Here is a 13,735-nt window from a genome sequence, read left to right as displayed (position 1 = left end):
TCTTTAAGACATACCGAGTGAGGCCTTGCAGTAAAAACTAATGTAGGCGAAGAGAATTTTGTGGATTTTTAAAATTACAAAGTGTATTTTTTTGTTCAAAACATGTTAAGCATTAGAAATTTCAGTTACTGAAAATATGAATAAATCATGACAATTATTTACATATTTAGATAACTATATTAAACTTCAATGTAAAAATAGGGATGAAGTAGTAAGACTTGTGGGTGTAACAAACATTTTATCCTCGTGCCAGACATCTGGCATGGTACCTTTGTGTAGGTGAATTTATTACAACTGATTTTAATTAAATCAGCAATCATAACTGAAAAAGATGTACATTAAATTAAATAGCAGTGGGCAAATAAATTTCTAACAAGGAATTAAAACATAAAAACAATTAAAGATTAAGCACATAAGAATCAACTAATGAAAAAGGACATAATGAACAAAACAAATTACTAGAACTATTTCGTGAAAAAAATTGTTGGATGCAATTTTACATTCCATTGGTTCTCCAACAAATTTAAGCATTTACTGGGAGTAAAATTTGTAATGTAACAATGTACAAAATTTACCAGAAAAATTATCCACAGAGTACTGTTTCTACACTTGGAAGGTTTGTATAGATGGGAGATGGCCAAATCTTGAATTTATATAGTCTCACTATTATCTGAGGAATATCAAGTTGGCAGGTATAGTTCCCAGCATACAACTTTACTGTTAACTTGCAGCACAATTCATCTTCTCTGTGGTGGTATCAATAACGGATAGAAACCACGTTATTGGCAGTATAAATAACCGTTCCCTGTACAAACATCAAGACAGTAAAACATCAACTCCAATTTTTGCTGAGGCGATTTTCTTGAAGAAATAGTGTAGGAAGAACATTCATTGGTTGTTTATTGTCATGTGTGGCAAATGAAACTTTAAAGCACACCAAATTTCAAAGTAAAATACTTGCCATTTGCAATGTATTTTGAGTGTACTTTTTAAAAATCAAAATTATAAAGCTTGCAAGTTCTGGAAGAAAGTTTTGGAAAATGTTATAAACAAAACATTTGACCAAACGGTTCTGCACATACACAAAGTACTGATACATATATATTTAGTCAAGAAGGAAAAATGCAAACAAGGCTAAAACTAAAGTTTTGCTTATTTCTTGAACTTTTACCAAAAAAGGCCACATTCTAAAAAGATGTTTCAGCAAACTTGCAGAGATTTATTTATGCTACAGTGGTTTCATGTATCAGCAGTGTGTAAGGAAACATGGTTTACTTATTTTCCAGGAACCAAAAATATTTCCCCATCTTGGTGGAAATCTCTTTCGCAGGAGAGGTAAGAGATGAATAGGTTACAACAGTATACTCTACCGCTTCGGGAGCTTTTCTAGCATTACATAATAAAGCAAATACATCAGTTTTTACAAAACATTGCAAGGACATTTGTAAACTCAATGTACAAGTCATCCTGCACTTGATTTAACAGTGGAAGAATTAAATGGCATAAATGTTGACTTTAACATACAAGCACAAATGCACTCATATAATCTTCATCAAGTACAATCCTGTGCATAATTCATTTTAGAATATGATGTGATCTACATAATTTATATGTACAAAAATGTTTTAGAGATTGTCCTTCATATTCCCATGGTTGAATATACTGTCCTGTAAAGAAAGTGAATTTCCATTTATCATAAACTCATTTTCTCACAATTACTGAATCAGAGTTGAGGTGAATACAGGTAGATGAGAGTTATAGGAGATTTACAAAAATGTTTCCACACAAGTTTTAAAAGAAACAACATGGACACTGTGCAGGAATCCTTCACTTTTACACTTTGTAAACTCAAGTCACTTAGCAGCAGTTTTCCCATTCATAGATTATATTTGAAGTGCTTTACTGCAGAATTATATTACACTGAAAGTCACACAAAAGCCAGTTGTGTGCTGACTAACTCCGCTACTTAAATGAAATAGTTATCAGTGCTAAAATATTCAAATTTAAACCTATATGAGTTAAACATAATTCAAATACAAAATTAGTTCTAACACAATTTGAATGGATATCTGAATAAGATTACATTGCTTTTAGCAATCACATAACTTCAGGTTTCAATAATTATAATCGAGTCGGCTAATTATACAAACCAGACTTTTTACTAAATGGATAGTCATAACTGAACAGCTGTTTATTTAAAAACATAAACATGATTAGTTTATTCCATATCAGTAGAACTTGTACTTTTGTTACTTCTGTAAACTGTAATACAGTACAAGCCTATTTATCACCCATTTTACACCCAATTCCAGATCTAAAAGTACTAATTCCATCAAAAATCTTTCATTTGCACCAGTTCAATCTTACTCCATAAATCTCACATTCATTCATCACTCTGTTTGCACATTCGCATTTCCTCCTACTAATGAAAAGTATCAGCCATCTTCACTCTCATCACATTTCCATTAAACTAAAATACTTTCACACTATAGCTTAAAACTGATCATGCACCAAATATGGTGGATTCATAGTATTTGTCCTACTATGACAATCTTGTTTACAATAATGTTCAGGAGGTTTGAAAATGGTTAAAAGTCATCAATTTGAACCCAAATTTACATTTTAAAAGTGCCATTAGGTTTCACTTATTTCAAATAACCATTTTCTTCATAAAATTACCAATAGTTTTTTTAAAAATCAAATCGCACAGGGAAATGTACTTCTCCCTTAGATTTGATGCTTCTTCTGTGTACTTCACAATCCCTCTTATACAAGTTTATTCTTTCTCCTCAATTTCTCCTTCATTTAAAACAATTCTGCATTCAGCTGTTTCGCTTGCAAAAATTATAGTGAACACAAGGTTATATCAGCCTAGAACTTCTCAGAAAGTGAATGAGCACTTTGTAGACAAAGATATATTGTGCGATTGTCTGCACCATCAGCATCCGTTGTTGTCTGAGCAGATTCAGCATGGTAGCAATATCCAGAGTCTGTGGGATAGAAATTTAAGACACATTTACATAAATCACACTGATTTGATACAAAGGGTGAATTTAAACACTTAGTACCGCAGGTGGATTTTCTAAAAATAAAATGAACTGGCCTTGTCAATTGATACAGGAAGTGCAAAAGAATTTTAGTTAGACAAAAGCAAATGGAAACAAGGAAAGACAAATGCAATCATATAATCTAGCCTTGTATTTCATTACCCAAGGCAAAGTTTTATAGAACTCCTTCCTGATCCTCAAAGTATGGCATATAAAAAGCTTAATACCCATTTTCAGTACATGCCATGGACACCTCTTTTGAGGCATGTATCAACAGTGAGTGGCACACTTCCACCTCAGAAGGTGTGCATAAGTTAATCGTCCCCCTCTCCCTGCAAACCATACCTTAGACCATAAGACATAAAACATAGGAGCAGAATTAGGCCACTCGGCCCATCGAGTCTGCCCCTTGATTCAATCATGGCTGATATTTTTCTCATCCCCATTCTCCTTGCCTTTTCCCCAAACTCCCTGATCCCCATATTAATCAAGAACCTATCTATCTCTGTCTTAAAGACACTCAGTGACCTGGCTTCCATAGGCTTCTGCAGCAAAGTGTTCCACAGATTCACCACTCTCTGGCTGAAGAAATTCCTCCTCATCTCTGTTTTAAAGGATCGTCCCTTTAGCCTGAGGTTATGCCCTCTGGTTCTAGTTTTTCCTACTAGTGGAAACATCCTCGCCACGTCCACTCTATCCAGGCCTCGCAATATTCTGCAAGTTTCAATAAGATCCCCCCACATCCTTCTAAACTCAAATGAGTACAGACCCAGAGTCCTCAACCATTCCTCATACATCAAGCTCTTCATTCCAGGAATCATTCTTGTGAACCTCCTCTGGACCCTTTCCAAGGCCAGCACAGCCTTCCGTAGATATGGGGCCCAAAAATGTGGAAATTTGGCATGTCAGATACGACTCTCACCAACTTTTACAGGTGCACCATAGAAATCATTCTTTCTGGTTGCATCACAGCTTGGTATGGCTCCTGCTCTTCCCAAGACCGCAAGAAACTACAAAAGGTCATGAATGTAGCCCAATCCATCACACAAACCAGTCTCCCATCCACTGACTCTGTCTACACTTCTCGCTGCCTCGGCAAAGCAGTCAGCATAATTAAGGACCCCACACACCCCGGACATTCTCTCTTTCCCTTCTTCCGTCAGGGAAAAGATATAAAAGTCTGAGGTCACGTACCAACTGACTCAAGAACAGCTTCTTCCCTGCTGCTGTCAGACTTTTGAATGGACTTACCTTGTATTAAGTTGATCTTTTCTATACCTTAGCTATGACTGTAACACTACATTCTGCACTCTCTCGTTTCCTTCTCTATGAACGGTATGTTTTGTCTGTAAAGCGTGCAAGAAACAATACTTTTCATTGTATGTTAATACATGTTAGTTTTAAGATAGCTATGGCGAATGATAGGTCTGGCTCAAAAGTTAAAATTCTAAATTGGAGCAAGGCCAATTTTGATGGTATCAGGTAGGAACTTCCAAAAATTAATTGGGGGAGTCTGTGGGAAGGCAAAGGGACATCTGGCAAGTGTGAGGCTTTCAAAAGTGTGTTAACCAGCATTCAGTGTAAGCACATTCCTCTTAGAGTGATGGGCAAGGCTGGTAGAAGTAGGGAACCCTGGATGCCTCGGGATATTGAGGCCCTGGTCAAGAAGGAGGAGGAGGCATGGCATGCATAGGCAGTTGGGATCAAGTGAATCCCTTGAAGAGTATAGGGAGTGTAGGGGTAGAGTTGAGAGAAATCAGGAGGGCAAAAAGGGGACACGTGATTGTTTTGACAGATAAGGCAAAGGAGAATCCAAAGAGCTTCTACAAATACATAAAGGCCAAAAGAATAACTAAGGAGAGATCAGGGCCTCTTAAGGATCAACAAGGTCATCTATGTGCAGATCCACAAGAGATGGGTGAGATCCTAAATGAATATTTCTCATCAGTATTTATATGGATGTTAGGGAACTTGGGGAAATAAATAATGATGTCTTGAGGAGTGTACATGTTACAAAGAAGGAGGTGCTGTAAGTATTAAAGCGCATCAAGGTAGATAAATCCCCTGGATCTGATGAAGTGTATCCCAGGGCATTGTGGGAGGTTAGGGAGGAAATTATGGGTCCCCTAGCAGAGGTATTTGAATCATCAATAGTCACAGGTGAGGTGCCTGAAGATTGGAGAGTGGCAAATGTTGTGCCTTTGTTTAAAAAGGGCTGCAGGGAAAAGCCTGGGAACTACAGGCTGGTGAGCCTCACATCTGTGGTGGGTAAGTTATTGGAAGATATTTTGAGAGACAGGATTTACAGGCATTTAGAGACGCAACAACTGATTAGGGACAGTCAGCATGGCTTTGAGAGTGGAAAATCATGTGTCTCAAATTTGATTGCATTTTTTTTAAGGGGTAACCAAGATAGATAGATGAGGGCAGTGCAGTTGATATTGTTTACATGGACTTTAGCAAGGCCTTTGACAAGGTACCACATGGTAGGTTGTTGCATAAGGTTAAATCTCATGGGATCCAGGGTGAGGTAGCTAAATGGATACATAATTGGCTTGATGACAGAAGCCAGAGGGTGGTTGTAGAGGGTTGTTTTTCAAACTGGAGACCTGTGACCAACGGTGTGCCTCAGGGATCAGTGCTGGGTCCACTATTATTTGTCATTTATATTCATGATTTGGATGAGAATATAGGAGGCATGGTTAGTAAGTTTGCAGGCGACACCAAGATTGGTGACATAGTGGACAGTGAAGGTGGTTATCTCGGATTGCAATGGGATCTTGATCAATTGGGCCAGTGGGCTGACAAATGGCAGATGGAGTTTAATTTAGATAAATGCGAGGTGATGCATTTTGGTAGATTGAACCAGGGCAGGACTTACTCAGTTAATGGTAGGGCATTGGGGAGAGTTACAGAACAAAGATCTAGGGGTATAGGTTCATAGCTCCTTGAAAGTGGAGTCACAGGTGGACAGAGGGCATTCAGCATGCTTGGTTTCATTGGTCAGAACATTGAATACAGGAGTTGGGACATCTTGCTGAAGTTGTACAAGACATTGGTAAGGCCACACTTGGAATACTGTGTACAGTTCTGGTCACCCCTATTATAGAAAGGATATTATTAAACTAGAAAGAGTGCAGAAACTGTCTAAAAGCTTTTTAAAAGACAAAATTGTACTCGCTTCTACCACTCCCTCTGGTAGCTTGTTCCAGACACTCACCACTCTCTGCGTGAACAAATTGCCCCACTGACCCAATTGATCAAGATCCCGTTGCAATCCGAGATAACCACCTTCACTGTCCACTATGCCACCAATCTTGGTGTCACCTGCAAACTTACTAACCATGCCTCCTATATTCTCATCCAAATCATGAATATAAATGACAAATAATAGTGGACCCAGGGTTACAGTTACTAGGATGCTACCGGGACTTAATGGTTTGAGTTATAAGGAAAGGCTGGATAGACTGGGACTTTTTTCTCTGGAGCATAGAAGGCTGAGGGGTGATCTTATAGAGGTCTATAAAATAATGAGGGGCATAGATCAGCTAGATAGTCAATATCTTTTCCCAAAGGTAGGGGAGTCTATAACTGAGGGCATAGGTTTAAGGTGAGAGGAGAGAAATACAAAACGTTCCAGAGGGGCAATTTGTTCACGCAGAGGGTGGTGAGTGTCTGGAACAAGCTACCAGAGGGAGTGGTAGAAGCGGGTACAATTTTGTCTTTTAAAAAGTGTTTAGACAGTTACATATAGGATATGGGCCAAATGCGGGCAATTGGGACTAGCTTAGGGGTTTAAAAAAGGGCGGCACGGACAAGTTGGGCCGAAGGGCCTGTATCCATGCTGTAAACTATGACTCTGTGACAATAAATCAAATCAAAAACTGCTCACAATACTCCAAATGGGTTCTGACCAGAGCCTTTTTTTTTGTATACTTTTCCAATTCAATCAAATCAAATCCAATTCAGAGTCTCAATAAGTTGAGACATTTCAGATCCAGGCTGACAAGACAGGACGGGAGACCAAAACCACCCTGTCCTGGGCCTGATCTACATGAGTCAAGCTGATTGGAGAAGGGGGAGGATCCTCCTCCAAGACTTGAGCTCATTTGCATCTTAGCCAAAAGGCCGAGGTGCCGCTTTAAAAAATTGCTTCATATGAAACATATGAAGCCTCAGCGTAACCTAATGACCTTAACCAAGTGCAGATCCGATACTACACTTGATCTTAGCCAAAAGGCCGACCAGAGCCTTATACATCCTCAGAAGTACATCCTTGCTCTTGTATTCTAGCCCTCTCAACATGAATGCTGACATTGCATTTGCCTTCCAAACTGCCGACTGAACCTGCACATTAACCTTAAGAGAATCTTGAACAAGGACTCCCAAGTCCCTTTGTGCTTCTGATTTCCTAAGCATTTGCTTTGGCACTGGTTTTATGCCTGTACATCAGGTGCAGTATCATCAGACTTCTAGGCCGTGATATTTTAAACAATGTTGCTGGATGATATATAACAAATGATATTATAAATTAAACTAAAACAATACCAATCATACATAAAAATTACAGAGTGACCCAAAGATGCCTACTGTGGACACTACTATGACTAATTGATTAAAATTAGGCAGCACTTAACAGTACATGCCAGCTCCTTACTCAACCCTCAGAAATCTCAAGGTTTCTCATTCAGGACAAAAAGGATCACAGCCCCCCCCCGATGCCAAATACATGCACACGCAAACAAAACAAACATTTAAATGATCAACTGTTGCATAACATGGAAACAAAGATCAAACGTGTGAATGTCAGCAATTATTTACTATTGGCTAGTAAATTTAAAAGTAAAGGCAAAATACTGCGGATGCTAGAATCTGAAATAAAAATAGAAAATGCTGGAAAATCTCAGCAGGTCTGACAGCACCTGTGGAGAGAGAATAGAGCCAACGTTTCGAGTCTGGAAGACCCTTCGCCAGAGCTAAGAGCAAAGAAAATCAGACGAGACTATGAAGGTAGAGGAGGGGCTGTAATTGGACAAAGGAAATGTAAAACGATGAAGGCGGCGGCTGAGAAAGATGCTAAAAGTGTCTATTAAGTGATCAGAATGTGTGAATGGCAGAACAGAGGTACAGATTGATAAGGAACTGCATGAGGATGGGGGGAGGGGGGTTGTCAACAAGATGGAGTGGAGAGCTAAAATGGAGAAATGGAAAAATGGAAGTGAGAATGAAAACAGTGATAAAAATGGATTAATTAGATGAGAAATAATGAAATAAAATAAAAGGAAAAGGTGTGAAGGTGGAGGGGAGAGTGCTCAGATTGGGCATTTTACAGCCTTCTGGCCTGAACATTGAGTTCAACAACTGAACTTCCCCTCCACCTCTTTTCCATTTATTTTATTTCATTTCTTCCTTTCATCTCATTCATCTATTTTTAATCACTCCTCATTCTCACTTCCATTTTCCCCCACTTTTCCATTCTCGCTCTCCATCTTGTCTCCAACCAACACCCACCCCACCACACCTCAAGGGGCCGAATGGTCTACACATGCCTATTTCCCATGTTCCTAAACACCACAGTAAATTGGGTTGAACTGCTGATGGGTAAACAGTACAAGGGAATCAGTACAATAGTACTGATTGACTAACAGTACAAGTGTAATTAAGCAACTATGGTGACACTGAGAAAAGGCTTACACAAACGTAAGGAAAAGTGGAATCTTGAATTTAACAGAGACCGAGATTCCGTACCAGGGAAGAAATTTTAAACAAAATGAATAAATTTGAGGAGAGAAACAGTTTTTAATTAGTAATGGGTTGAAGGGTTATGGAGAACCGGTAGGAAAGTGGAGTTGAGGCTAAGACAAGATCAGCCGTGATCATGTTGAATGGCAGAGCAGGCTCGAGGGGCTGAATTGCCTACTCCTGCTCTAGATCTTATGTTATGTTCAAATAAAAAGGGTAGTCTTACCGCATTGTGTTCCAGGCAGCCAATCATAATTTCTGATAAAACTACAACACCAGTCCTTCCAACACCAGCACTGCAGTGTATAAGTAAAGGCGTATCCGGATTTTTACTGTCTGTTGTACTATTAGTATGACGACGTACTGACTCAATTTCATCCAAATAAGCTATAAGGCAATGGTAAATTTGGCAAGTTAACAAGAATTATTTATGCAACTGGGACAAATTGCTTCAGTACAAACATATGGTGTTTATTCAAACTTAAAAGGTTGATCAGAATTAAATAAAACTTGCATCGGAATCCCTTGATATCTTCTGGACAGCCATTTTCTGGCCAGTCTGTATACTGCAAGTGCCAAACTGTCCTCTCTTGCCCATTCAATAGATGCTTAATTTTCAACCCTGTTGTTGCATAACAACCTGAGTCTGTTCGAAATCGTGTGGTTATTTTGAATCTTCCATACGTGACAGAGTTATTCCTGGAGCCTAATCGAGGCCAATACCGAAAGCTCTTCTCTCTCCCTCCCTCCTGTAATATAATTACAATATAAAAGACTTGATTAACACTAGAGAACATCCAATTTCTTAATTAGGATGAATACTCCAAGTGATTGCATTATGAAACGAGTTTAGAAATCACTTTACACAAACATTTTTAACAATTCTATTTTAAATACTAATTGGCTGATAACTTGCTAACCACTTCCTAACAATTTCCTAACCACTTTTGAGAAATTTAAAATAAGGAATAAATGATTTGAGGGGAGAAATATTGGAAAGATAATGCTTTCAAACTGCATAAATATTCCACCACATGGAGTAAAATTTCAATATCCACACTAAAATTATCTGCACAAAGTAAACAGCAACACAGAGTTGGATTTTCCCTTCGGGGTGGGAAACAGATATTGGGACTGTTCCCAGGTCCTAAACTTGCCCATGTAGCCACCAGTAACTCACTGGGGGTTTCAAGGTGGTGGCCCCACAATTAGAATGGAGACAAGTTCCTTGTTCAATTAAGGGTGGTGGACAGGTCTCAAAGCTGGAGAACCAATCAGAAGCCTTCAAGCAAGAGAAGCGCAACAGGCTACAATAGAGGGCAAGTTGGAGAGGGATGCTTCCATATATAGGTGTTTGCTAACCAAAAACTTCAAGTAAAAAAAAATGGTTCTTGCAACCAGACCAGAACTATCGGTGGTGTGGTAGGGAGCCCCTATACAGGCCAGCTGTTCTCTCACCCGACAGGCAAGGAAGGCTTCTAGACCAGAATGGAGCGCTTGCCCCCTCAGCTTGCTGCTGGCTACCCACCTCCAAACGCCTAAACTGTCCTGCACCTGTGTGGCAAAAAATGGTTGTGCCAACAACAGCAACAGGAAAATGGCGCATAAGCCAACATTGACATTTTTGGACCCCATCTGTCCCATTCCTGCCCTGGCAGAGCCCGGATATCTAGCCCATCAGAAGTATGCACAAAGGCAACTCAAAATTCCTTGACTTATAAAGCAGTCATAAGCACAAATCAAGTGGATGAGGCTTGACTGAGATGTGAATTCTGGCAGGACCCAGAAACATCAGGCTTTCACTTATTCAGGTTGTCTAGCTCTATTATTGTATCTTGTGTCCACACAGGGAATGCAGATATCAATTCTAAAGCTATGAGCAACTCAAGTAATACCTCTTCTATGGTAACCATGGCAATGATTGTGACTCCTTGTTCCCACACCATTTGCCAAAAATCAAGGCAAGTAGTCTGGAGTGGTCCTTGTGTGGCAATGTAATTCCATTCCTTGCCTTCAACTACCACCTGTAGTGAAAAGGCAAAAGTTATCTGACAGCCATGGGAAAATTATGGAAAAGTCATTGTAAATTTGTGAACTCCAGCAAAGCTCAGACTTAAATTAAGTGCAATCTGCAGAAATGTCACAATTGTGGCTTTCCACAACCAAGCAATTACAAAGCAAACACCATGTATAAAACATAACTACCTTCATATGAGATGCATTTATGTAACCAGTATTGTTCTCTTTTGTAGGCACCAATTCCACTCTATTATCATCATAGGGAATAACATCTGGAAATCGATTTCTTTCTGCATTTTCCGGCAGCAATGCTATGGTACACTCTGCTGTTGGATTTTTCTTTTGAATTCTTTCATATTCTGTAAATACCATTTTCTGTTCCAGACGCTTTTCCAAGATTTTGCACTAAAAATGCAAAACGTACTTATAACAGCCATTTTATTTTGAAGTGAAACTAGATCAATGATGCAGTCAATAGATTGAAAGTACATTTCATGATTAAGATCCCAGTGTTTTTACAAATGATTTTTACCTCTCCTCTAACAGGATTACCAGCATTTACTTACTGCCCTCATATTTCAGTATTCACTATGATTTCTGTAACTTTGTTTATAAAACAATGAGGACTTGAGTTAACATTTACCTTTAAAATGACATGAAGCTTAAGTACCCCCCATTATAAAATATTACTGATTATTTCAGATCTCTTCTTAAGGCATAGCAATTTAATCCCGTCAGGTCATCAGAATTAGTTTCTTACATTCACTTCTAAAAAATGTTTGCTTTCGATTTAGTCCAAGACAGCACTATCTCGTTGGCATAAAAACCACAAATCTTACATTCATTTTACTGTAAACAAATACCACTTTCCAGAGCTTTCAGTTTGGTATAACTTCTAATTTGAATTCTAAAAAAGAGTATAGTGACTTTTTTTGTTACAGAATATAAATTAGAAACCCAGTGCATCACAAACCTTTTAAAGTTTACTTTATTAATGTCACAAGTAGGGTTAGATTAACACTGCAAATGAAGTTACTGTGAAATTCCCCTTCCTTATGGTGCACTAAACACTTCCAATAACCAAAAGTGGAAGCATGGTCTCACTGAATTACTAATGGAATAATTGAAATAACATTATTTTCCTTTAATTAAAAACTCTTCTCCCTAAAATGCATCTTCTTTTTAAATTCTGAAGATTAAACTTTTAATTCAAAAAGCCTTAACATAAAATCAATTTGAAACTTGATTAATTACACTATGAAATTAGCCATGAAGAATACCTGGAGGTCCTTAGTAACTGAGGCATTTACGACTATAAAAGTTTTGGGTTCTAACAACTAGTTAATTAATCACTGCTGAAATGGCAGTACAAGCATAGTAAGGCTTCGATACACCTGGATGAGGAACAGGGGGGAAAAAGAAAAATTAGCAGTGACACCAGCTGAAAGTGTTTGGGCAAAGGGGCAGGTAAGGAAAGGATAAGTCTTGACCATGGCCACCACACCCTGTTCACACTCCAAATTATAAATTCTGATATAAATAATGGACACCTTGATTGAATCTGATAGCATCAGATTTGATGTGTTCTGATAGCATACTGGAAACTGTTGCCACCCATTGATTTGCATCCCAGGGCACGCCATTTCCTTAATGGGAATATATCGGAGAAGACATTTCTCTGGAAATATTATTTTGTTTGTAGATATTTCAGATACACTTTCATTGTAAAAATACTGAAATGTACATGAGAAAAACTGAAGTGGCAAATATTCAGAAGTCCTTTCGTGTAGATTTCAGCATTTTTACAATGAATTTTACAATGAAAGTGTATCTGAAATACCTACAAATAAAACAATATTTCTATGGCAATGTTTTAAAAATAAACAATTTTCACCCCCTATTTTCTCAAACAGAATCAGACTGGGTTACCATTTCATGGGTGCTGGGGAGTCTGCAGTGTCTCATTTCGGTGATACAGTTGTTACAAAGGACATGAGCAAATTATTGCAAATGTTCAATTCTATTTCATCCAACTGTCCATTCACAGATGCATAATTTTGACAGGAAGTTTAAATAAGAACTAGAAATTCTGGGCAATTTCCCTGCTGAAATGTCAATTGTACTACATTTACCCAAACAAAATTTCAGTATTGTACCGTATTATGCAATCTGACTTTACTCTTATTCGGACTAAAAGCATAGTTTAGCTACTGCTGGCAGCCATACTTCCAACAAATGTTGTGTCTTTAATAGTTAAATCTTAAGTCAATCTAACACTCTGAAAATGTAAATAATATGAATGATATCAAACCATACCCTTTCGTCGTGTGATGTCTTCATAGGCTCATCTTTAATAACATCAGCTAAAGGCTTTTGAAATGGTGTTAATCCATTTAATTCAGCCATCTTCAATGGTCCAATTTTCCTAATATCAGACACACGAGTTTCTTTTCGCGTATCCTTCAAAATGTAAGAATAATACAAAAAGAATCAACAGCTAACAGGCGTAATGCAATCAAGAACACATTTACTCTTGATGGAACAGAACCTGTATGGCAAGATTCTGCAGGAACCAGGAAGTCAGGTGTAATAAACTGTTAGCTGAGCACAACAGTCCGCAGCTAAAAATAACTCTAAAACTGATGCTCCATTGCTCAAATTCAAGAGGAAAGAACAATTCAAATGATCAAAACAAATGTCTAAAATGGCCACACTCAAGTCAGATTTTCTGAAGACAACCAGAAACAATATTATCTACACATCTTAGTAAACCATTCACTGGTCTTTGTCACTTCTCCATAAAGTAGATAGTACAAGGTCAAGGGTTGTTTTTTTGTTTGAGGAAAGGGTGATAACATCAGAATTGAATGAAAAGGTAACAGTACTGGAGGTAACAACCATTAATAATAGCTAACATAGAAACCAGG

General features: G+C 38.2%; 1 protein-coding gene across 5 annotated transcripts in view; it reads right to left on the bottom strand.

The window, feature by feature from the left end:
- Positions 1–2,168: 2,168 nt before the first annotated feature.
- The window catches only part of ptpn21 (protein tyrosine phosphatase non-receptor type 21), a 67,219-nt gene continuing 55,652 nt past the window's right edge, over positions 2,169–13,735 (bottom strand). For all 5 annotated transcript variants that reach the window (XM_078234188.1, XM_078234186.1, XM_078234187.1 and 2 more), the window contains 6 exons: positions 13,125–13,268; positions 10,995–11,213; positions 10,685–10,813; positions 9,304–9,538; positions 9,016–9,176; positions 2,169–2,990 (listed from right to left, as the gene is read on the bottom strand). In XM_078234188.1, the coding sequence (XP_078090314.1) occupies positions 2,862–2,990; positions 9,016–9,176; positions 9,304–9,538; positions 10,685–10,813; positions 10,995–11,213; positions 13,125–13,268 (1,017 nt within the window). In that variant the 3' untranslated portion in view covers positions 2,169–2,861. The remainder of the gene's footprint in view (positions 2,991–9,015; positions 9,177–9,303; positions 9,539–10,684; positions 10,814–10,994; positions 11,214–13,124; positions 13,269–13,735) is intronic.

Source organism: Mustelus asterias, chromosome 18 (assembly GCF_964213995.1).
Source record: "Mustelus asterias chromosome 18, sMusAst1.hap1.1, whole genome shotgun sequence".
Lineage (NCBI taxonomy): Eukaryota > Metazoa > Chordata > Chondrichthyes > Carcharhiniformes > Triakidae > Mustelus > Mustelus asterias.
This window is presented reverse-complemented; position numbering and strand designations above follow the sequence as displayed.